The sequence below is a fragment of the Orycteropus afer genome, unplaced genomic scaffold (assembly GCF_000298275.1).
Source record: "Orycteropus afer afer isolate SDZICR_OR568_19922 unplaced genomic scaffold, OryAfe1.0 scaffold00398, whole genome shotgun sequence".
NCBI lineage: Eukaryota > Metazoa > Chordata > Mammalia > Tubulidentata > Orycteropodidae > Orycteropus > Orycteropus afer.
In genome coordinates this window covers 1,197,042-1,221,058 of record NW_006921985.1, presented here as the reverse complement: position 1 = coordinate 1,221,058, position 24,017 = coordinate 1,197,042, and the positions used below count along the sequence as shown (strand labels likewise).

Here is a 24,017-nt window from a genome sequence, read left to right as displayed (position 1 = left end):
ACCTGGAGCGCAGGGACCGAGGTACCGCGCCCCTTTGTGCGCCGGCCGCGGGGAGGGCCGCGGGGGGTGCGGGCCCGCTGACCGCGCCGTCTGTCCGCAGAGGCCGAGCACGGCTACGCGTCAGTGCTGCCCTTCGATGGTGACTTCGCCAGGAAGAAAACAAAGGCCGGCGGCCTGGTCCGCAAGGCCCCGAACAACAGGTACCGTCCCCCTCTCCACCGGGGCGCCCGATCCGGACCGGGGTCGCGTCCGCCCCGCCTGACCTGGGCTTGCCCCCTCCCGCGCCTGGACCCCAGCTTGCAGCTCCGGTCTCGCCGCGCGGCCCGGCGGCCAGCCTGGAGGAGGAGGCGCTCCAGGCCGCGTCGCGCCCCGCCCGCGCCGTCGCCATCTTCCTGGGGCCGCGCCTCCCGGCCTCTCGCGTAAACAGTGCCACGCGTACAGCGCTCGCCGCCGGGGTCTCCTGACAGCCGCGTCCCCGCCCCCGAGTTGTGTCTGACTTTTACAGGGAGGAAAAAAGTTGTCAGTGGGGGCTGGCTGGTGTCCCGTGGGTACCATGGAGGGTACAGTGAGGCTGGCGGCGCCAACCTCTCCCATCCCGTCCGGCCCCCCTCTGCGTGTGGGTGGGCCGTGTGCCCCGCCGCACCCTCCGACTGTCGCCAAAGGCGACCTCCTCCCAGGTGCCTGGACAAAGAAGGCTCCCGGAAGCCTTGGCCTGGGGCCCCATGCTCTCCAGGGTGCCCACTTCTCCAGCCCAGTCTCCTGAACAAGTCGAACTCCAGCGACAAATGCAAGGGTCGCCCTTTTAAGGTGGGCAGTGTAGTGACCAAGGGAACCAACGATGGGACCAGGGGATAGGACAGGCTGCCAGGAGCCAGTTGCCCGAGTCTGCTGCTCTGGCCTTGCACCCCTGCCTGCAGATGCTCCGGTGCTGGGGTGTACATCCTTAAGTGGGGGCTTTGTGTCCCATGGGGTTTCAGCACCCCAGAGTCTTTGAAGACTGTGGCATGCCTGGCACTCCCTAGGGCCCACCTTGGCCTCCACAGGGAACTGCGCATCGGAGGGGCTTGGAGGCCCCTTGGCAGAGGGTGCGGTTCATTCCTGTGGCCTGCCCATTCTTGAGAAACAGGCTGGCACAAGGACCCATCTCGTGTGACGTCCTGGCGCCCTGGGCCTGGCACGGAGTTGGTTGGCTGGAAAGCATCTCTGAGTGCCAGCCCCTGGTCCCCTGCTGGGGACATTTCGGGGAAAGATGTGAATGTGGGGGCACCAGTGCTGTGGGCCTCCTTGGTAAACCAGCCAGGTTGCTGCTGTCCTGGGGCCCTACCACCCAAAGAAAACTCTAGGTGTGACCTTGAGCTCCCGTGGCATGGGCCCCCAAGCTGATAGCCAGAATCATAGCTGAGGCTTTAGCACACAGCTCGTTGATCGTCACTGCCGCCCCCAGGAGGTGTTGAATATCTCCATTTTACAATTGGGGAAACTGAGGCGCAGGGGCACCCAGCACTGAGTGTCTGCTGTTCTGAGAGGGGATCCTGGCATCTGCAGGCTGCTGAGATAGACCCCATGGGCACTCTGGGGAAGGAAGAAAAGGGTGTCTGCCCCTGGCACACTTCCCCTGCGGCTTTTCTGGGCAGAGCACTCCCCCCAGTGCGTGCCTGGGCCACCTAATGGCTGGACCAGCACCCCCCACCCCAGTGCCTAGACCAGGCCTCCCCTCCTAGTGCCTAGAGCAGCCCTCTCTGCCCCCAAGTGCCTAGACCAGTTGCCCCTGCCTGCCCAGTGCCTAGACAGGCCTTCTTCCCCACCCCACCCAGTGCCTGGGCCAGCTCCAGGTTACAGACAGTACTTTTCCTGGGCACTTGGTGCTTGCTTTCTAGGCTGTGGTGGTCCAGCTAGGCCTTAGCCCACACCAGGTAGTGGGCAGCACAGGGAAAGGCCAGAGGCCTGGCACTTGGTAGGGCAGCTCTGCCCCTGAGGCTTGTGTGTCCTGGCAGGTGGGGGAGAGGCGGGGAGGTGCAGCTGGAGCGGGGTGAGGCAGGAGGGCTCTGCGGGGGGGGGTGTGCTGCAGGCTCAGGGGCCAGTGGTTCAGCTCAGGTTGTGGGGGTCAGGTTCAGTGGGGAGGAGTGCTCCTGTGTGGTGAGGCTGAGGTGAGGAGTCAACCAGGTGATGCCCAGACACCTGAGTGTCTGTGGTTGGGGACCAGGGTGCTCCTGGGCCTGTGTGACGAGCTTCCCCCATGCAGGAGAGGCTCTGGGTCCCCTGTCATCCCCTAGGCTGCCCAAGTGGTGGCTTCAGTCTCCAAGGTGGAGAGCCCCAGCCAGCAGCCACCCTGAGAGGAGACGGGCTGGCTCTGCCTAGAAGAGCACCCATTGACCGGCCTCCTGCCTGAGGCAGCTGACCCACAGGTCCAGACACTCTGCCCAAGGGCCAGCAGGTGTCAGGGAGCCTCGTCCAGGCCCCAGTGCCCCCAGGCTGAGGTTTTGAGGCTCCTTGCCCAGCCTGTGTCCCAGGCAGTCCCTTGAGGACCCCAAGCCCAGGTCTGGAGACTCTCCTGAGGGAGCCAGGAGTCTCCTGAGCCAGCTGGGAGGAGGGAGGCCTCCGTCAACATCCAGGCTGGGCAGGGGGCAGAGGCGGGCAGGATGGGCGGCCACTCTGGAAGGAGGGGTGGACACAGGAGAGCCCTGGTGCCAAGCTCCTGGAGTACAGGCTTGCAGTGGTCAGTAGAAGGTCTGGGAAGGACTAAGGGAAGAGGGCAGGGATCAGTCTACATGTGCCCTGCCGTGCCCACAGCCCAGGTGACCTTGGCCTCTGCCTCATTGTCCTCCTTGGGCAAACGCAGCTGGACCTGCCTACTGGCCCCCGAAATGTCCACATCTGAGAAGCCCTCTCGTGGGCTAACCCACCTGGGTGCCCTGCTGAGACAGTGGGGCTGTAAGTATGTGGGGGTGTCCACAGGGCAGGCCCAGCTGTCGGGTGGGCCTGGTCCATGCTTCTGCCCCTGCGAGGTGGGGAGGGACTGCCCCATCTCCTGAAGACCTGGCCCTTATGCTTGGGAGGACCCTGTCCTCTGCTAGCCACCCTATAGTTGGCCCTTTGCTGGTCCACACTGACTCCAAGGATGCAGCTGGACCCAGGGAGCGGGGCGCTGAGCAGGCAGGCAGCTGGGTGCCCAGGCTGCCCGGGCATCATAGACTGGGGCCAGCGGCAGGGCCAGCCACCAATGCTCCCCGGGCCTCTCCCACCCCTTCCAGAAGGGGATCTGGACCCTTCTGCTGGTCGGAGCCCCCAGGGCCTCACTGGGTGAGCTGGGGGGCCCTGCACATGCCTACACCTCTGGGTCTCTGTCTTTGCCCTCAGTATCATACCTCTGCTGGTTCATCTGCCACACGCTCCCCGTCCTGGACTGTCCCCAGGTTCCCCTTTGGTCTCCAGACCCCTGAGTGGAGCAGGGGCTTGTCAGGGCTGAAGAACATGCTCTGGGGTCCGGCTGTGGAGTGAGTGCAGTCTCTCTCTCTCTCTGTCTCTCTAAACAGGTCGTCACACAATGAACTAGAAAAGCACAGGTGAGTGACCCCCTTGTCCCGCACCCATCCCCAATGTGAGCCACCTGGCACACCCAGGCCCCCGTCTGCTGAGGGGGACACTGGGATCAGCCTTCCTCAAGCCCGACATGTCCTGGTATGGCTGGGCTCTGTGGCTTTCTCCTGGAGACGGTCAGTCAGGGAGGCAGGAGGAGGGGGCTCAGGCCCTGCTTTGGGGAATCCGGCCCAGGGCCAGAGGGACTTGGGCCCGGACTGTGTGCTGCAGATAGTCAGTGTTGGCTTCCTGGAGGAGGAGATGGGTCCACATCTGGGGCAGTCTGAGCCCCTCTGAGATCAGCCCCTCAGGCTTTGGCCTATTGATCAGGGGCTTCCTCCTCTGCTGGGGCCACTCTTGCAAGGAACCAACAACAGAGTTATGTTTGATGGGCAATGAGCTAGGTGGCCAGTCCCAGGCCACTTGGTCCTAGGGGGCAGTGCTGTCCTAGAGCCCACCCGACTACAGGCCAGGACTTGAGGCAGCTCAGTGGCTGATGGAGCCCCCTCTCTATCCTGCCTCAGTTGGGGCCCACTCCTGGCTGACGGAGGCCGCTCGGGCTCTGGGTGCATGTGAGCCCGGAAGCCCTGGACTGCCCCGGTGGGGATGAGCTGGCCTCAGGGAGCGCCTGCAGATGGCTGCCCTCGAGGCTGGTCTCGGGCAGGTGGCGGCAGGGGAACATTGGGCCAGGCAGCCCTGAAGGCAGGAGCCGCATGCCGGACCGAGGGGTGACCCACTGAGAGACCCTAGGAGGTAGCTTTCTCCTGCCTTTTGTTTTCATCTGTGAAATGGGCTGCTCTTGCCTCCTCTCCTCAGTTACGGGTGGTCGGGTCCAAGCTGAACCCTCTCTGGCCTGCTCCGGGAAGCGTGGTGCCCAACCAGTGCTCTGTGTCCTACCGCTCTCCCAGTGTCTGCACCCGTGGTGGTGCCAGCTTCCGCTCCCTGGGGCTGCTGGCCTCTGGCTGGGCAGGCACCGGGCAGGGACAGGATAGTGTGTTCTCTGGTGGAATTGCGCTTCCTGGACTGCCTGTGTGTGTGTGTGTGTGTGTGTGTGTGTTTGGGAGTTCCCTAGGGACCACCGAGGTGAGGAAAGGTACAAGGGCCAAGGAAGAGCTAGGCAGCCCTAGTGTTGCTCCCAGGCCAGAGGGAACAGGTCTGGCCTTGCTTAGGACCCAGGAGCCTGGGGGGGTGGGCACAGTGTTCTGGGAGAAGGCTTCCCAGAGCTGGGGTGACCTTGAGGGAAGACAGGTGGTTAGGGTACACAGTCTGAGAGAGGAGGACAGGGGCTGGTCTCTGACACCAGGTCCCTGCAGCTACCCATTGATGCCAACTTGGCCCCTGCCACCTCCTCCCATGGTCTATCCTTAGGTTGGGCCCCAAGAGATCCTTTTGAGACTCGGAGGAAAGGGTGGTGAGGAGCCTGGGCACTGGTGGCCCTTCCAGGTACTCTGTTCCTGGCTGGTGTGGAGCAGGGGCCCTGGCAGGACCTTGGCCATGGCCTGATGCGTGATGTCCTGGCTGCTAGCTGCAGGAAGGGCTGCACTGGCCGTCCCCAGGAAGGAAGGAAGCACCTGGCTGGGCTGTGTCCCTCTCTGGGGGCCCGGCTTGGGCCTCTGACTTGCCCATTTTGGGAGCACTAGGCCAGCCCTGTATTGTTCCTACCTCAGCCTCTTCCCACTCACCTTCTTCTCATGGACCAGCAGCTCCCTCAGGTCTGCTAAGGCCATGCTCAGCTGCTCACCCCAGGGACCCCCATTGGTCTCCTGTGACCAGTGACTCTGGCCTTCGCCTGTGTGGGGAGGGGCCCAGCCACCCTTCCAGGCTCTCGGCACCCGTCCCGTACCCTGGGTTGTAGGGCACCCCCCCTCCCTGCAACGTTTCAGATCTGTGCTTTCCTGAGGCTGGGTGGACACCTGCACTCAGATGGCCTCTCTCTGTTAGAAGAATGTCTTTCTGGTGATTTCTGAGTGATCTGTTCATGTTGTCATGTCGCGGGCGTCTGGAGCTCCCTGGCCCACAGACGACCTCCCTCAGCAGCTCTGAGGCCGTGCTGCCAGCCTGCCCCGTGCGGGTACTAACAGGCTACTCGACGTGGATAGGACAGGGTCTCACTGTCTGTGATTTCCTAACCGGATCTTTCATGTGACGTCCCATTCGCACTGTCCACCTACGGCCTGTGTCGTCCTTGGCCTTCTGGTCTCCGACGCCTGCACCCTCAGCCGCACTGCCTGGCTGCGGTGGTGATTCCACGTTTGGGAAAGACACTGTGGCACTTTGCCTGCCTGTGCGGATAGTTCAGTAGGATGAAAGCCTTCGAAGCAGAAATGCCGGGCAGAGTCGAAGCTGACTTAAGTTTGAGCGTCGCTCTCTGGCGGCCCTTCAGGGGCTCTGTGCCCACTCACTGCCCCCGCCTCTAGCCAGTGAACATCACAGGTGTCCGTCGCACTCTGTCGTTTCAGCCCATTGGAAGGGTGAAAATCACTGTCTCCTTGCCTGAGTTTTCCTTTCCTCGATTAGCCAGGGTTGGGGGTCGGTTTTTACATCAGATCTACCATCTGTGTGTGTTAGGCAATTTGAACCCACCAGCTGCTCTTTGGGAGAAAGATGAGGCAGTCAACTTCTGTAAAGATTGACAGCCTTGGAGACCTGTGGGCAGTTCCACTCTGTCCTCTAGGGGCGCTGTGGGTCAGAATGGACTCCAGGGCAGTGGGTGTGGTTTGGGCTTTGCTTCTGTGAAGATTGACAGCCTGGGAGACCCTGCGGGCAGTTCCACTCTGTCTTCTAGGGGTGCCCGTGAGTCACAGTCAACTCCATGGCCAAGACCAAGCCATTTGTATTCTGCGCCTTTGCCTGTTTGTGTCCTTTGCCCGTTTTTCTGTTGAGCTAGTCCTCTTCTTTATTTTTCATTTGTGTCATTTTGAAATATTATGAATACTAACCATTTGTTTTATGTGTATTGTGAATGCTTTTTCCTGTTATGTGTCTTTCAGCTGTTTTATTTTTTTCTCCTTTTTTTGTACAAATGTATTTTTTTCTGATTGTAAAAGTACTATGTGGCTCTTTTAGCATAGAGAACCCGGACTAGAGTCGAGCAGGAAGCGACCCAAATAAACGTTACTGATCGCATCCCATGGAGGTGCATGCCGTCATTAATTCCTTGTGTCCTGTGGAATCTGTTGTGTGCGTCCACTTTTTTTTTTTTTTTAACAAAATTAGATCACTTGTGACATATGTGGTTCGGTAATTCTTATTTTTTTCACTTAACATTCATGATGCCAACGTGTAGAATATACTAAAATGATCGTAAGGTCGTCTCTGGGTGGTGGAATTTGGGGTAATTTTCATCTCTTTTGTTTCTTTTTGTTAATTTGTGGGCATGCTCTAATTTTCCAACAAAGATCAGGTACTGCTTAGGGAACTAAGTGGTGGCGTAGTGCCTAAGGCATTTGACTGCTAAGCAGAAGGTTGGCGGTTCAAACCCACCAGCCAGTCCTCGGAAGGAAGGTTGGGTAATTTACTTCCTTAGAGATACCGCCCCAGAAACCCAAGGAGGGGTTGCTATGAGTCGGATTCAACTCCATGGCGGTGAGTTTGGTTTTTGGTTTGGTAAAAGTTACCACTTACTATATGGTTGGTAAGGAGCTCTGGTGGCACGGTGCCTAAGGTACCTGACTGCTAACCAGAAGGTTAGTGGTTCAAACCTGCCAGCCACTCCACAGACGGAAGATGGGGCAATGTACTTCTGTAAAGATTTACAGCCTCGGAAACCCAGTGTGGGTCGCTATGAGTCGGAGTCGACTTGATGGCAGTGAGTTGTTTTTTTTTTTTATATGGTTGGTGGTGCACTGGTTACATGCTCGGCTGCTAACCAAAAGGCTGGTGGTTCAAACCCACCAGCTGCTCTGTGGGAGAAAGATGCAGCCATCTGCTTCCGTAAAGATGACAGCCTTGGAAGCCCTGTGGTACAGTTCCACTCTGTCCTCTAGGGACGCTGTATGTTGGAATTGATTCCAGGGCAGTGGGCGTGGTTTGGGTTCTGTTCCATAAAGATTGACAGCCGTAGAAACACTGTGGGGCAGTTCCACTCTGTCCTCTAGGGTGTGATGAGTTGGAATCGACCGGATGCCGTGGGTTTTTTGGTGTATGAGTGGAGGGGCCCTGGGTGGTACAAATGGTTTGTGCTCAACTACTAACTGAAAAGTTGGTGGTTTAAACCCACTCAGTGACACTGTGGGAGGCAGGCCTGGCGGTCTGCTTCTGTAAAGACCACAGCCCAGATAAACCCTCGGGAACAGTTCTGTAACACTTGCAGTCACTCTGAGACTGAATCGAGTCAGCGTCCCCCCCATGAGCTTATATGGGACAGTGGGGACAGGCTGAGGGTGGGGCTGGGTCTCTGATTAGCAAGGCCCTCCCTGACCACAAAGAGTGTTGGCCCCTCAACAGCCCTTCCCCTTGGGGCTCCCCTCCCCAGCACGGTTCTTGGCAGAGTTCTCCGTGGAGCAGTGGGGGCTGGCCGGGGGCACTCACCCCCCTGGAATGAGTGGTGGCCAGGAGCTGGGGTCTGAGCCTCCAGTAAGTCCTGGAGCCGTCCTGCGTGGTCCCATCTCTATATGGGGGGATGGGGGTATCTCTAAGACCTGGTAAGGTCCAAGGAGCGCAAGCTGCCCCCCCCCAGTGGTTCCCCCAAACAAGCATAAGATCCCAGGCCCTCTCCCGAGTCTTCTGGAGGCTGGGTATGAAGGCACGTGTGCAGCAGATGGCGCGCTGTGTGCCTGCAGCTTTGTGAAACTTGACGTTCATCTGTCTGGCCATGGGGACGAACTCTGGAACACAGCAGTTAGCAAAGGGGTTCTAGACTCGGGGATGGATCTGCCGGGACTTGGCCACCTGCCCTGACTGATGCTTCTGTAGTGACAAGAGTGAGCAGAAGGTGTGCTTGAAGGTGGGGTGGCGTCAGTTCCGCCCAGTCTCCCCAGGCTGCCCCCCAAAGCTTCCTGGACTCCAGTGCAGAGGGTGGAGGCAGCAGGGCGGGGCCGGGCTCCCAGGCAGCGCCTGGTGGATGGCTCTCTGGGGAGCCGCCGTGGGCTGAACTGGCCCCTTGGAGCCAGGCCACAGGCCACGTCTCCTGCTTGGCACCGGAGGACAGTGGGGCCTCTGAATGTGGGTTGCAGGCGACTCAAGGGGCACAGGTACAGAGCAGGTTGTGTGGGACCCACCCTCCCGGCCTGAGGGTCTGTCTCTGGCCCTTGCAGGCGAGCCAAACTCAGACTGTACTTGGAGCAGCTCAAGCAGCTGGTCCCGCTGGGCCCCGACAGCACGCGCCACACCACACTCAGCCTGCTCAGGCGCGCCAAGGTGCACATCAAGGTGAGCTGCCGCACCTGCTGCCCCGTCTCGACGCCTCGGTGGGCGCAGCTCACGCCCTTGTGCATGGGGAGCTCCCTGTGGGACCCGGAGAGGCCAGGTGCGGGAGGGGAGCTGCTGGGCAGGTGTGCACTGGGGGCTGGGCAGGGGGGCAGCAACTGGAGCTGTCGAGTGGTCCAGAAAGAAGGTCACTGGGCAAGGCATTGCATGGAGATGGAGCGTGAGGAGGGTGGAGGGGACAGGCTGGGAGAGGAAGGGCGAAGGCAGGAGGGCAGAGCTACCCTCAAGGCCCTGGGCCGGGAGGGTTGGGAGGGCTGTTGTTGAGAGGCCCATGGGAAGGGGCACAGGCAGCTGGGTGGGGCGCAGAGGTGCCTGGGGTGAGCTTGAGGGGTCAGTCTAGGGAGCTGGGAGGAGGACATGGGCAGTAGGAGACATTGTTGGGGACAGCCCCTCCCAGTGCCATTAGACCTATGGGTTTAGAGTCTTGGGATGTTTGGGCTCATCGTGGGGGAGCCGGGATCTCTGTCCCAGGCAAGGGCACCCTGTGCCCACACAGGCATGGGCACCTTGATCGGGGTGTGACCAGGCAGCGTCTCAGATGCCCACTCTCTCAGGAAGGTGCAAGGGAGAGGCTGGGGTGGGGGAAGAGCCTCTGCCCCCTGGCTGTGCTCCGCAGGCGCTGCCCGGGGGCCGGGGCCAGGTGCCAGTTATGGGCATTTTAGAGCTGGTCAGTAGGTGGACAGTGTCAGGCTGGGAGGTGGCACCTGGGTGTGGCCCTCGGACGGGCTAGAGGGACCCTGGGAGGCCTCTGTGGCCTCTGGGGGTCGAGACCTTGCTGTGCACGGGTAGGTGGTGCCATGGGGGTGCCTTCACGGCTCACAGCTCTCCCCCCACCCCCGCCCCACCCCACGGCCCCCAGAAACTGGAGGAGCAGGACCGCAGGGCGCTGAGCATCAAGGAGCAGCTGCAGCGTGAGCACCGCTTCCTGAAGCGGCGCCTGGAGCAGCTGTCGGTGCAGAGTGTGGAGCGCGTGCGCACGGACAGTACAGGCTCCGCCATCTCCACAGACGACTCTGAGCAAGGTGCCCCCGTGGGCGCGCGTCCCATGGGGCAACCGGGCCCCAGGGGGAGCAGGGCGAGGGTTGGGGCGGGAAGGCTCACGGGGACAAGCAGCAGAGGCCAGTGTCGCAAGGGTGGGCTCACGGGGATGGACGGCCTCACGGGGACGGGTAGCAGAGGCTGGGCCGGTGTCCAGACTTGCTGAGCATGGTATAAAGCTTTGCATGGAGGACTGGTCATTCCTCAGCATCCAGACACGGGCTGCGCAGGGACAAGGAGGTCAGTGCACAGAGGCCATGACCTGCCTAAGTCGGGGGCTGACCTGGGAACATCATCCTACCATCTGCTGCCTTGGACCCCAGACAAGTCTTCCTGCCCCTTGCAGGAGAGCAGAGAGCATGGAAGCCCTTCTTGGAAGGGGACCCCGGCTGGCCCCTCATCTGCCCTGACCCCGTTCCCTCTTGTTCCCCCCAGAAGTCGACATAGAGGGCATGGAGTTTGGCCCAGGCGAGCTGGACAGTGTTGGCGGCAACAGTGATGTGGACGACCACTACAGCCTGCAGAGTGGCGGCTGCAGCGACGGTGGCTATGGGCCTCCCTGCCGGCGGCCTGGCTGCCCTGGCCTCTCGTAGGCCTGGTGCCCTCCGCCCTCGGCCCGCCCGCCTGCCCGGCTGAGTGTTTCAGCCCTCCAGTCCTCCCTGTGACCGATGCCAGCCTTCTCTGCGGCCCACTGCTGTGCCATTCTGGGAGCCCGGCTGCCGCCTGGGTTGCCTGCTGCCTGCCTGCCTGCCTGCCGGCCAGGGCCCACCAAGCCGCCCGTCTCTCCCAACTGGGCAGGGCCCCCTGCAGGGAGGCAGGGCCCTGCTCCCCCGTCCCGGGAGCCCGACGTCGCTGTCCACGGTCTGTTCTCCGAATCCTAGTCATAGTCCAGAAGTATTAAATGTCCTTGCTGCAAACTCGTCGGGCACCGTGTTAGGGGCTTACTGATCACCTAACCCCGGATCCCAGGAGAGAGGAGTGGACCGAGGAAGGAAGGGAGGAAGGAGTGGCTCTCCGTTCATCCGTCCATCCGTCTGTCGGTCCCTGTAGGCTCCTGAGGCGTGGACAGGGGACCGTGAAGGGCGGGACTCGGGTGAGCACTTTGGGGCAAGGGAGCGGAGAAGGGGCTATCCTTCCCACGCTTGCAGGTCACAGGAGCTGGGCTGGGCTCCTGGGACCACCCAGGCCCCACTCCACCAAGCTGGGCAGCTTCCACTCTGTCAGGTGTGGCCAGAGACACCAGCACCAACAGACGCACAGACGCATAAGCCTAGGCATACACGCATGCGCACACACGCACGCACGCAGCCATGTGGACGTGCAGACACCCAGACCCAGAGTCCCCAGCCTTCAGGGACTGCGTGGGCCAGTGCTGGCCCTGGCCTGCGTCTGTCCCCCTCTCACCGTCAGCTCACCAATGGCCCAGCTTGTCCGAACAGGACGAGGGTGCGCTGGGGGTGGGCAGGTTGTAGCCACCTGGTCCTCAGGGGCCTTTCTCATCTCCCTCTAAATAAGCAAAACAAAAATGCTGCAAGTCCCCTTGAGGGGGAGGGGGCATCACAAGCCCTGCCTGTGGCAGCCTCCCCTGGGAGAGAGGCTTTTCCCGAAAAAGCAAAAAAGAGAAACTTTTTAAAAAGACGAGAAACCTCGGAAGGCCCTCGGCCGGCTGACTGTAGGTGTGTGCTGCCTGACTTTCCTGTGCGAGATTTTTGTACTTTATTTTCCTAGCCGTTGTCACGTCCTTGTTTGCTGAGGGGTGGGAGCGACCCCGCGTCTCAGGGACTCCTGTCATTGGTCACCCTCATCCTAGTGTGCCTTGTGGCCTGTGCTGCCCCACCCCAGCCACCAGCATCTCCCCGGGGCGCCCTGTCCTTCCTGGCCCCGGCTGGGCAGAGGCAGGGCCAAGGGAACCCCGGCTTCCTCCCCACGCAGCCCCTCCCAGCAGGATGGCCTCTCTTAGAAGAAGGCAGCCCCCTGGGTCACGCCAGGGGCTTTTGGGGCAGTGAGGCTGCTGCTTCTAACCTGGCAGGGGGGCCGGGACCTGACCCTCAGGTCCGCCCCCCCTTGGTGCCTGTGGTGGAAGACCTCCATCCGGGCCAGGAGCTTGCTTGCTAACTGGAGAAGTCGCTTCTCGGCCCCCCACCTGACTCCCCGTGCTCCCCTGGCCTGGGGTAAGACTCCAGGTTTCAGACATTGGCAGCTGATGAAGACAGCCGTCCCCTGGGTGGTGCAGGCCTGGGCAGCTGGAGGCCCCCACTGGCCTTTGCTTCTCCAGGTCCGTGTCTCTGGGGACCCACACAGCAGTACTCAACTGACAGGGCGCGGGGCTGGCACACAGCTGGCTCCTGCCGTCTCAGACGCACTGTGACCAATTTCCAAACCGCGGGGGAAAAGTGAGTGTTTCTTTGTGGTCACGCTGACTGACCCAGGGTGGGTGGCCCCCAAGGCAAAAGGGGGTCCCTGAAACTGGCTCTGGCATAGAACTTGCCCTAGTGGGGCCTGAAATGATGGGTGGAGGCAGGGTGGTCCCCGGAAGGCTCCAGGCCTGTGAGGAGTGCCTGGGGCTGGGGACAATGTCCGCATGTCCTGCTGTGTGGTTTTGAGGAGAGCTGTTCTGTCTGCTTCTCCTCTCAGCTCCTTCTGGGGGGTCAGGGGGACTCACAAAGGAGCTTCTCCCTCCTAATCAGCTCCAGGTGGCCACCGAGCCCCTGTGTTTAAGGGCCTGCTCAGAAGAGAGAGCTCCAGGGCCCTGGGCTCAGCTGGGCTGGGTTTCGGGTTCCTAAGGCATCTTGCCTCCCTCCCCTGATGCTCAGTGACAGGGTGCTCCCACCTCTGGCCTCTAGGACCCCGAAGCATGGCCGGGAGCTTTTCCGGCCTTGGCTCCCATCGGCACTGGGAAGTGGGTATTGACCACCGGGGCAGGGGGCTGTAGTTCAGATGCCCCCTCCCTTCTGCCAGCAGAAATGTGAGCGGAGCTGGCCCTTGGCCTTCACGTTCCATGCTCAGAGACAGCTGAAAGATAGGGGCCAACAGGCAGATCTGGTGCTAGGGGTTACTGGAACATCCATTCCTCCTAGCCTCTGGCCATTGCATTGGCACAGGGTGGCCACGACTGGTGGCCACGGAGACTCAGAGGAGTGCTGAGGCCACGTTGGCTGGTTCTGAGCACCCCCAAGTGTTGTCATGTCTGTAGAGGTCAGACCAGAATAGGCCACTGGGGGCACCTGGCCCTTCCCCCCCATGTGCCCGCGCCTGTTGCCCCCAGGCTTGGATTTGGGGTACGATTTGGGTTCTCCCATGCTTGCTGGGAGAGGGATCCCATACAACTAGGCCACCACTGTCCTGGTGCAGGCGCCCGCCAGCCGAGGGGAGGTGCCTTCAGGAGGTCAGCCTTCCTCACTGAGCCCACATCTGCAGGCCTGGCCCGACTCCAGACGCACGAGCCCCAGCCTGCTTTCCTTTTTCTGAACAGTCAGAGTCGTGGCCCACCCTGTCCACCCCCAGACCGTCCCTGTCCACTGGGCCAGGCAGGCTGCCCCCCTGCCTCTCTTTGGGTCAGTTAACCTGGGCCCTCCCCACCACCCTGCACAGAGGACTCTGGCCCCAAGCCAGCAGGAGGGGTGATACCCTCCAGCCCCCCATCCAGGGCACAAGGTCAGGTTCTGTGCCAGAGTCTGGGGCCGCCGTGGGGGCCTGGTGCTGGGGAGGTGGACTGTGCCATCACATCCTGGCTGGAGAGTGACATGGGGGCCATCCCCCTGCCCACCGGGTGAGACTGTACTGTATCATTCTGTCATTGTAATATAAATACAGATTTTTATACCTCACGTCTCTGGCTGGCTTCCCGTTCTTCCCATCACCCTATTTTGTGCTGCATTCTTCCTTTCTCTGCCCTGGGTCTCCGACCAGGAAGCTGCGGCCTGTGGTTGGCCTGAGCCATCCAGCGGTTGGAGACTGGCCTTCAGCACCTCCTACGGGCAAGCAGAGCCCTGGCTGTCCACGGTCCTGCCCCACCTGCCAGTCGGCTGCCGGCTGAAAGACCACCATCACAGCCGCTGTTCTGACACTGAGCTGGACACTCATACCTGGCGTGTGGGTGGGGGTGAGATAGAAGAGCCCCCCAGCCCATTTGCCAGCCAGGCGCAGGTACCTGCCAGCATGTGGACTTTGTTCCCAGCCCTGGACTGGGCACGGCCTTCAAGGACACCTCGCCCTGCCAGGGCACATGGCAGAGTCTCTGTGTGCTGTGTCCCAACCCCTGGCCCTCAGGGATGCACCCTGAGAAGCTCCCCTCTGGCCCGTCCCCAGTGTCTCCAGCAGTTCTGGGCATAGCCTCACCTTCTGCCCCCAGGACGTGCTGTGAACGGCCAGGGGAGGGAGGGGGGAGGCTCTCAGGAGTCCTCCTCTGGGTGCTGGCGGCTGGGGTCAGCGGGAGCCTGAGGACCCACGTCCCGGTCTGGCCCATCCGGAGAGCAGCTCTGAGTCATGATAGCAGATACAGTAGGAGAGAGGGCTGCTGTCACGTAAACACGGTGGTGGCTAGAGCGAGCCACCAAGGTAGTAGTCAAGTGATTGACAGTTGGTTCCACCCGAGAGAGCTGCCTCTGCCCCTCTGCGCTGCCTCCCCAGGCTTCACCTCCTCTCCTTCGCCCCTTCATACTCCACCGTCCATAACCCACCTCCCTGAAACCCACCCCATGCCACCAGCTCTGTTTGGTTCTCCCTTCCTCCCCGGGGCCTTCCCTCTGGGCCACCTTGGTGAGCTCCGTGTAGGCCATCCTTCATGGTAGTGCTGACCCAAACCTGCTCCTAAGTCTTAGGAATGCATCTTCAAATTATTCTTGGGGGTCCTTTCATCACCAGTGTCAACATAATGGAAAACAAACTCACTCTTCCCTCCGTCCTCCTCCAACCCTGTGTCTAACTGTAGTCTTACACTTTCTTCTTCCACTTTTTTTTTTTTTTGTAAATAATATTTTATTGTGTTTTTGGTTAAGGTTTTCATAAAGTTTGGGTTCCCATTCAACAATGCCTACACAAGTTGTTCAGTGACATTGGTCACATTCCTCACCTTGAGTGAACTTTCTTGTCATTTCTGTTCTGGTGGTTCTGTTTCCTTTCATCTAGTCTCCCTACCCCCTTACCTCATTCTCATCTTTGTTTTAAAGTAATTGCTGACCGTTTGGTCTCATAGAGGTGATTTCTTAAAGAAGCACAGTGCTTATGGATGACTTTCATTCTTCTTTGAGCCAGTCTGTTAATTTAGCTGCAAGGTAACCTTGGGTTAGTTTCAGTTCAAAGCTTAAAGAGTATCTCAGGGTGACAGTCTTGGGGAGCCCTCTAGTCTCAACCAGTTCAATAGGTGTGGAGTTTGGGTTTTTTTTTTTTTTTTAGGAATTTGAGGTTCTTTTTTTCCATTTTGCCCCTGTTCTATTGGAGTCCATCCATTGTTGGTCTGATAGGAACGGGCAGTCGTGTTAGCTGGGCACCATCTAGGTCTTCCGGTCTCAGGGTACAGGTGGCTGTGGCTGCTGCAGACTGTCCTATTGACTACTTTCTTCTTTGTTCTGCTGCCTCCTTGCCCCAGGTGGAAACCTGAGAGAAGTCTGCCCTCTCCCCCCTTTCACTGACCCTGAGACCCCAGGGGTTCTCAGCATCAGTGGAGCTCTGCCTCTCCACACCCCGCGTTACCTCCTCTTCTCCTCAGTGTCCACAGTAGCCTCCCTGTGTCTACTGCCTTCTAGAACCTTCTCTGTGTTACTGAACAATCCTGCTTCTGATTCGCCACTGAGAATGTCACTCTCCTGCTTAAAAATGCCCAGCCAGTCCATCCCCATCACTTGCACCTCGAGTGCGGCTGATGGCAGAGGGAACTCTGTTGGAAATGATATCTTTATCGTCAGATGGTTGTTCTAAGGCCTACCTCGGGGAGGAGGCCAACAGTGCACACACTTGGCTGCTAACTGCAAGGTTGCAAGTTTGAGTCCAGCCAGAGGTGCTTGGGAGGACAGCCTTGGTAACTGGCTTCCAAGATATCCCAGCAAAGGCACACCCCGCGGAGCACAGTTCCACTTTGACACGTGGGTTGCCAGGAGTCAGCTGACTTGACAGCAACTGGCTTTGCTATTGTTTTTACTCCCAAGGTTTAAATGGAGTCTGAAATGACCTGATCCCAAACTGAAAACTCTTTTAGTATCAACAGGAGAAGGAGCTCTGGTGGCATAGTGCCTAAGGCGTCTGACTGCTAATCAGAAAGCTGGTGGTTCAAACCCACCAGCCACTCCTCGGAAGGAAGGTTGGGCGATCTACTTCCGTAGTGATACGGCCTCAGAAACCCGAAGAGGTGTCGCTATGAGTCGGTCCAACTCAATGGCAATGGGTTCTGAGTTTATGGGGAGGAGAGCCAAGGATGGCACCGCTGGGCCCTTGCTGCTCTGGATGTGGGAAGGTTTATCCCATTACTTTCTCAGGGAGCTTTCTCAGTGGTTAAGGCATTTGGCCACTAACCAAAAGATCAGTGGTTCAAACCTACTGGCTGCTCCATGGGCAAATGATGAGGCAATCCGCTTCCTTAAAGATTGACAGCCTGGGAGATCCTTTGGGGCAGTTCCACTCTGTCCTCTAGGGGCGCTGTGGGTCGGAATGGACTCCAGGGCAGTGGGTGTGGTTTGGGCTTTGCTTCTGTGAAGACTGACAGCCTTGGAGACCCTGTGGGCAGTTCCACTCTGTCCTCTGGGGGCGCTGTGGGTCAGAACGGACTCCACAGCAGTGGGTGTGGTCTGGGCTTTGCTCCATGAAGATTGACAGCCATGGAGACCTTGTGGGGCAGTTCATTCTGTCCTCTAGGGTTGCTAGAGTTGGGATTGACTCGATGGCTGTGGGTTTTGGCTTATCTTTTCACCCCTGTGGACCTCTACTAACATGCCAAAGTGATTTTGACTAGACAAGTGAAAGCTTGTCCTGGAAATTAGTGTACTCTGTTTTCTTAAATTCCAAATGCAAGGTCGGGTGCAAGAATGCCTTTTAATTAAACCTTTCAAAGAAAAATGTCAGAGTCTGTGTAGTTGAGCCCATTGTGTTTGTCGTTTGTATTCTGGCCTCATATCGTTGCAATTAAGAGCTTTGGTGGCATGGTGCCTAAGGCATTTGACTGCTAACCAGAAGGCTGGCAGTTCAAACCCACAAGCCACTCTTGGGAAGGAAGGTTGGGCAATCTCCTTCCGTAGTGATACCACTTCGGAAACCCAAGGAGAGGTCGCTCTGAGTCAGGTCTGACTAGGTGGCAGTGAGGTTTTTTTTTAATAGTTTCAATTTGCTATTTTCTATATATATATTATGGCTTTTTATGCCCTACGAACACCTTTCAAACAACCACTATGGTTGGCGATTCAGAGCGTGAGGAGAATTTGCGAGCCCGGGAGACTATCCAGGAGTCACTAGGAAAGGTGCCTTCCAGAATGGCCTCTTTCCTGCTCTCCGTCTCACCCCTCCTTTTCTCTCCGGCATCTTCAAGTCTGTCTCCTCTGAGTTCCTCCTCGCAGTCTATAAATATCCCCAAGTTCCTCTCATCTGAAAACAAAACAAAACCCCAAATCCTCCCCTCAGCCCTGTCTTCCCACCCCCTCAGCTTGTGTTGTGTTGTGCTCTTTCTCCTTCAATCTTTGCCTCCTCAGCAAAATTTCTGGAAGGAGCCGCCTACACGGGCTTCCCTTCCTCCCTGCTGGCCCAGCTCAACCCTGGAGTCCCCACTGCACGTCTCCCGTGCACCAGTCCGGCTGGCGGGGCCTTCTGAGCCCAGTGGTTCCCACAGATGCCAGGCTCCCTGCCCACCGTCAGTGGGGACCAGTCTCCTCTTAGCCCCTGGCTTTTAACAGGGAGCCCCCAGGCCTGGCACCATTCTGAATCGGTTCCCCAGTAACGTTTGTTTTTCAGATCATTTTCAGCTTTATTGACCTTTAGAAGGGGAAGATGAGAACAGACAAAAGGTTTAATAGGAAACATGTTTATATAATATTGAACTGTGTTTTCAATGAAAGTTTGCTCAGCAAATTGTTGTGGCTGTTGTTGTTAAGTGCCATCAAGTCGGTCCAACTCGTAGCAACCCCGTGTACCACGGAATGAAACAGTGCCTGCCCCTGCTCCATCCTCACAGTCGTGGCAATGTTTGAACTCACTGTTGCAGCCATTGTGTCAATCATGACATCTTTCTCCAGAGACTGGTCCTTCCTAATAGCATGTCCCAAGTGTGTGAGACGACATCTCTCCATTCTGGCTTCAAAGAGTATTCTGGTTGTACTTCTTCCACAACAGTGTGTTCATTCACCTGGCAGCCCATGGTATAGTCAGTATTTTCCTCCAACACCGTAACTGAAACACATCAAATCTTCTTTGGTCTCCCTTCTTCACTGTCCAGCTCTCACATACATAGGAGGCAATTGAAAATACCATGGCTTGGGTGAGGTGTACCTTAGCCCTCAAAGTGACGTCTTTGCTTTTTAACAATTGAAGCGTTCTTGTGCAGGTTTGCCCAGTGCAATATGTCATTTGATTTCTTGACTGCTGCTTCCATGGGTGTTGGTTGTGAATCCAGGTAGAATGAAATCCTTGACAACTTCAGTCTTTTCTCCGTTTATCATGATGTTGCTTATTGGTCCAGTTGCGAGAATACTAGTTTTCTTTATGTTGCAGTGCGGTCCGTAACAGAAGTCTATATATAATCTTTGATCTTCATCAGTAAGTGCTTCAAATCCTCTTCACCTCTGGCCTTTTGTATATCATAGGTCATGAATGAGTCTTCCTCCAAACCTGATGCCCCATTTTTCTTCATATAGTTCAGCTTCTCAGATTAATTGCTCAGCATACAGACTAAGTGTGGTGAAAAGACACAACCTCATGCACACTTTTCTTCGTTTTAAACCATGCAGTCTCCCCATGTTCTGTTCAAACAACTGCGTCTTGGTCTACGTACAGGTTCCTCATGAGCACAATTAAATGTTCTGGAATTCCCATCTTAGCAATGTTGTCCGTAATTTCTTATGATCCACACAGTTTATTGCCTTTGTTTAGTCAATAAAACACAGATAAACATTTTTCTGGTATTTTCTTTCAGCCAAAATCCATTATCAGTGATGGTATCGCTCATTCCATGTCCTCGTCTGAGTCAGGCTTGAATTTCTCCCTGTCAATACGCTGCTACGATAATTTCTGAATCGCCTTCAGCATAATTTTAGTTGCATGTGACATAAATGATATTGTTTGATAATTTCTACATTCTGTTGGATCACCTTTCTTTGGAATGGGCACAGATATGGATCTTTCCAGTCAGTTGGCCAGATGGCTGTCTTCCAACTTTCTTGGCATAGCCAAGTGAGTGCATCCAGGGTTGCTTCTGTCTGCTGAAACATCTCAGTTGGTATTCCATCAATTCCTAGAGCCTTGCTCTCCACCAGTTCCTTCAGTGTAGCTTGGACTTCTTCCTTCAATGCCTTCAGTTCTTGATCGTATGATACCTCCTGAAATGGTTGAACATCAATCAATTCTTTGTGGTACAATGGCTGTATTCTTTCCATCTTCTTTTGATGTTTCCTGCGTCATCCACTATTTTGCCCGTAGAATCCTTCCATGTTGCAACTCGAGGCTTGAATTTTTCTTCAATTCTTTCAGCTTGAGAAATAGCAAGCATGTTCTTCCCTTTTGGTTTTCCAACTCCAGATCTTTGCACATTTCATTATAATACTTTGTCTGCTCAAGCTGCCCTTTGAAATCTTCTGTTCAGCTCTTTTACCTTGTCATTTCTTCCATTCGCTTTTGTTACTCTTTGCTCAAGGGCAAGTTTCAGAGTCTCTTCTGACATCCCTTTTGGTCTTTTCTTTCTTCCTTGTCTTTTTAGTGACCTTTTGATTTCTTTGTGTATGATGTTCTTGATGTCATCCCACAACTCATCATTAATGTTCTATGAGTCAGATCTATTCTTGAGATGGTCCCTAAATTCAAGAGGGAACTCAAGATTGTACTGTGGCTGTCATGGACTTGTTTTAATTTTATTCATCTTCAACTTGAACTTGCATACAAGCCATTAATGGTCTGTTCCACAGTTGGCCCCTGGCCACTTTCTAACTGATGGTATTGAGTTTCTCTGTTGTCTCTCTCCACGGATGTTGTTGATTTGATTTCTGTGTATTCTAGCTAGTGAGGTCCATATGTATAACTAAAAGTAACTAACTGCCATCAAGTTGATTTGACTCATAGTGACCACTCTTTGGGTTTACGAGGCGGTATCTCTACAGAAGTAGATTGCAATTTTCCTTCTGAGGAGTGGCTGGTGGGTTTGAACCACCAGCCTTCTGGTTAGCAGTTAAATGCTTTAGGCACTACGCCATCAGAGTTCACTGCTTATGTTGTTGAAAAATTTTAAACACCACAGCAAGTTATGTTCCCATTTAACAATTCCAATACAACTTGTTCAGTGACCTTTGTTACATTTTTCACAACGTGGCAACATTCTCTTTATTTCCCTTCTCCTCCCCACCTTCTCATCTTTGCTTTATGGTAAATATGGACCATTTGGGTCTCACAAAGAAGTTTTAAAAATAGGAAGCATGTTTGATTTGAGGTTAATTTGCAATATCTGCCCTAGAACATTCTGTAATTTTTTCTCTCCAAACTGAAAAATATTCAGAAAAATTATCCAGACAGACTACTGTTCTTCCAGTGCCACAGTACAAAAGAACATTGTCTAACAAGTGGCCTTAGGGGCATTGGACACTGGGGTGGCTCACTGACTGTTGACCAATGACCAGTGCCCAGCCTGTAAAGTTAGACGTCCACTTGTCAAAGTTGTGGGCTCTGACTCATGGTGACCCCACGTATAACAGAACCAATTGTTGCCCAGTCCTTCACCAACTTCATCACATGTGCACCCGTTGTCATGTCAATCCATCTCATTGAAGGTTTCCCTCCTTCTCACTGACCCTGTACTTCACCAAACAGGATGTCCTTTCCTTGTGATCAGTCTGTCCCAATGACACGTGCAGAGTGAGCAAGATGAAGTTTTGCCATCCTTGCTTGTAAGGACCCTTCTGGTTGTATTTCTTCGAAGACTGATTTGTTTCTTCTGGTATATTTAATACTGTCCACCAACACCACATTTGAACGCACCAGTTCTTGTCTCTTCTTTTTCCATTGTCCAGCTTTTGCATGCCTGTGAGGCTATTGAAAAGACCCTTGCTTGCGTCAGACACACCTTGGTCATCAAAGTGACACCTTTGGTTTTTTAGAACCTTAAAGAGATCTTTTGCAGCAGATTTTCCCGATGCAATATATCATTTGATTTCCTGTGTACCGTAGTAATTCACAAATGATTTTTGTCTGATATACGTGCAAATCAATTCTGCCCCGCACAAAAGATAACCCCAGAGGTCTGCCTTCATTGGATGTAGAGCGTCGGCCAGTTTTGTATGGAATTTAACAACTGTGTGTCAGCACTCTTTCAGAAAGCTGGCAGTTCAAACCCACCAGCCACTCCTTGGAAGGAAGGTCGGGCAATCTACTTGTGTAGTGATACCACCTTGGAAACCCAAGGAGGGGCGCTATGAGTCGGGGCCGACTTGACGGCAGTGAGTTTGGTTTGAGTTTTTTGGTATTTCTTGAATGCTCCTTGGTGACAGCGTTCTGTGTTCATTGGATTAATACATCTTGGCCTTCTACCCCCCAGATGAGTTATATTTTTATCTTTTTGAAAATTGTATTTTCACAATATTGTTTGGGGACATACCAGCCACAACAATGGACTCAAACACAAGTGACTGTGAAGATGAGGCAGGACCTTACACAGAAGATTGTCATGAGTCGGAGCAGACTCGATGACAACAGACAACAACACCGTTCAAATATGATAGTCTTTGTGGGTTTAACTCTATCCCCCTAAAATAGGTGTTGAAATCCTGACCCTGGAGCTCTGGTGGCATAGTGCCTAAGACATCTGACTCCTAACTAGAAGGCTGGCGGTTCAAACCCACCAGCCACCACTGGGAAAGAAGACTGGGCAATCTACTTCCATAGAGATGTTGTTAGGTGCCATCTAGTCATCTCTGACTCATAGCAGCCCTATGTATATAGCAGAACTAAACACTGCCCAGTCTTGTGCCAGCCCCATGGTCCCTGCTATACCTGAACCCATTGTTGTCACCACTGTGTCAATCCATCTCGTTGAGGGCCTTCCCCTTTTTCATTGTCCCTCCATTTTGCCAAGCATGGTACCCTTCTCTAGGGAGTGGTCTCTTCTTACAACGTGACCAAAGTAGGTGAGGCAAGTCTGGCCATTCTCACTTCCAAGGAGCATTCTGGCTGCACTTCTTCCAGGACAGATTTGTTAGTTCTTCTAGCAGTCCATGGTACTTTCAGCATTCTTCACCAACACCACAACTCAAAAGCATCGACTTTTCCTCAGTTTTCCATTTTCATTGTCTAGCTCTCACATGCATATGAGGCAATTGAAAATACCATGGCTTGTGTCAGGTGTACCTTAGTCTTCAAGGAAATATCTTTGCTCTTCAGCACTTGAAAGAGGTCCTTTGCAGCAGATTTGCCCAATGCTATACAATGTCAGATATCTTGACTGCTGCTTCCATTGATGTTGATTGTAGAACCAAGTAATATGAAGTCTTTGACAACTTCAATCTTTTCTCCATTTATTGTAAAGCTGTTTATTGGACCAGTTGTGAGGATTTTTGTTTTCTTTATATTGAAGTGTAATCCATACTGCAGACTCTAGTTTTTAATCTTCATCAATAAGTGCTTCAAGTCATCCTCACTTTCAGCAAGCAAAGTTGTGTCATCTGTGTATCACAGGTTGTTAATGAGTCTTCCTCCAATCCTGATGCCATGTTCTTCTTCATATACTCCAACTTCTCAGATTATTTGCTCAGCAAAGAAGCTGAATAAGTATGGTGAAAGGCTACAACCTTGATACACTCCCTTCTTGATTTTGAACCATGTGGTATCCCCTTGTTCTGTTTGAATGACAGCCTCCTGATCTATGTACAGGTTCCTCATGAGTACAATCAAGTGTTCTGGAATTCCCCTTCTTCTCAATGTTATCCCTAGTTTGTTATGATCTCCACAATAGAATGCTTTTGCATAGTCAGTAAAACACAAGTAAACATCTTTCTGGTATTCTTTGCTTTGAGACAAGATCCATCTGACATCAGCAATGATATTCCTCATTCCACATCCTCTTCTGAATCCAGCCTGCACCTCTGAAGTTCTCTGCCAAATATACTGCTGCAACCATTTTTGAATTATCTTCAATAAGATTTTACTTGCATGTGATATTAATGATATTGTTTGATAATTTCCACATTCTGTGACATCACCTTTCTTTGGAATGGATACAAATATGGATCTCTTCCAGTCAACTGGCCAGGTAGCTGTCTTCCAAATCTCTTGGCATAGCCGAGTAAGTGCCTCCAGCGTGGCATCTGTTTGTTGAAACATTCCAATGGGTATTCCATCAATTCCTGGAGCCTTGTTCTTCACCAATTCCTTCAGTGCAGCCTTGACTTCTTCCTTCAGTACTATTAGTTCTTGGTCATATGCCACCTCCTGAAATGGATACACATCGACCAATTCTTTTTGGTACAGTGACTCTGTGTATTTCTTCCATCATCTTTTGATGTTTCCTGCATCATTCACTCCTTGGAAGGAAGATGGGGCAATCTACTTCTGTAGTGATGCTGCCTTGGAAACCCAAGGAGAGGTCACTATGAGTTGGGTCCAACTTGATGGCACATAACAACAACAACAGCATCATTCAATATTTTGCCCATGTTGTTGTTGTTGTTAATGTGCCGTCAAGTCAGACCTGACTCATAACAATGCCTCCTTGGCTTTTCAAGGCAGTATCACTATGGAAGTAGATTGCCCCATCTTCCTTCCAAGGAGTGGCTGGTGGGTTTGAACCGCCAGGCTTCTTGTTA

The 24,017-nt window shown here is 54.8% G+C and overlaps 1 protein-coding gene across 1 annotated transcript in view; it reads left to right on the top strand.

Moving 5' to 3' along the window:
* Nucleotides 1–10,634, top strand: part of MXD4 (MAX dimerization protein 4) — an 11,449-nt gene extending 815 nt beyond the window's left edge. The window contains exons 2-6 of the mRNA XM_042782636.1: nt 101–200; nt 3,534–3,563; nt 8,832–8,946; nt 9,863–10,025; nt 10,477–10,634. Coding sequence (XP_042638570.1) covers nt 101–200; nt 3,534–3,563; nt 8,832–8,946; nt 9,863–10,025; nt 10,477–10,634 — 566 coding nt within the window. The remainder of the gene's footprint in view (nt 1–100; nt 201–3,533; nt 3,564–8,831; nt 8,947–9,862; nt 10,026–10,476) is intronic.
* The last annotated feature ends 13,383 nt before the right edge of the window (nt 10,635–24,017 follow it).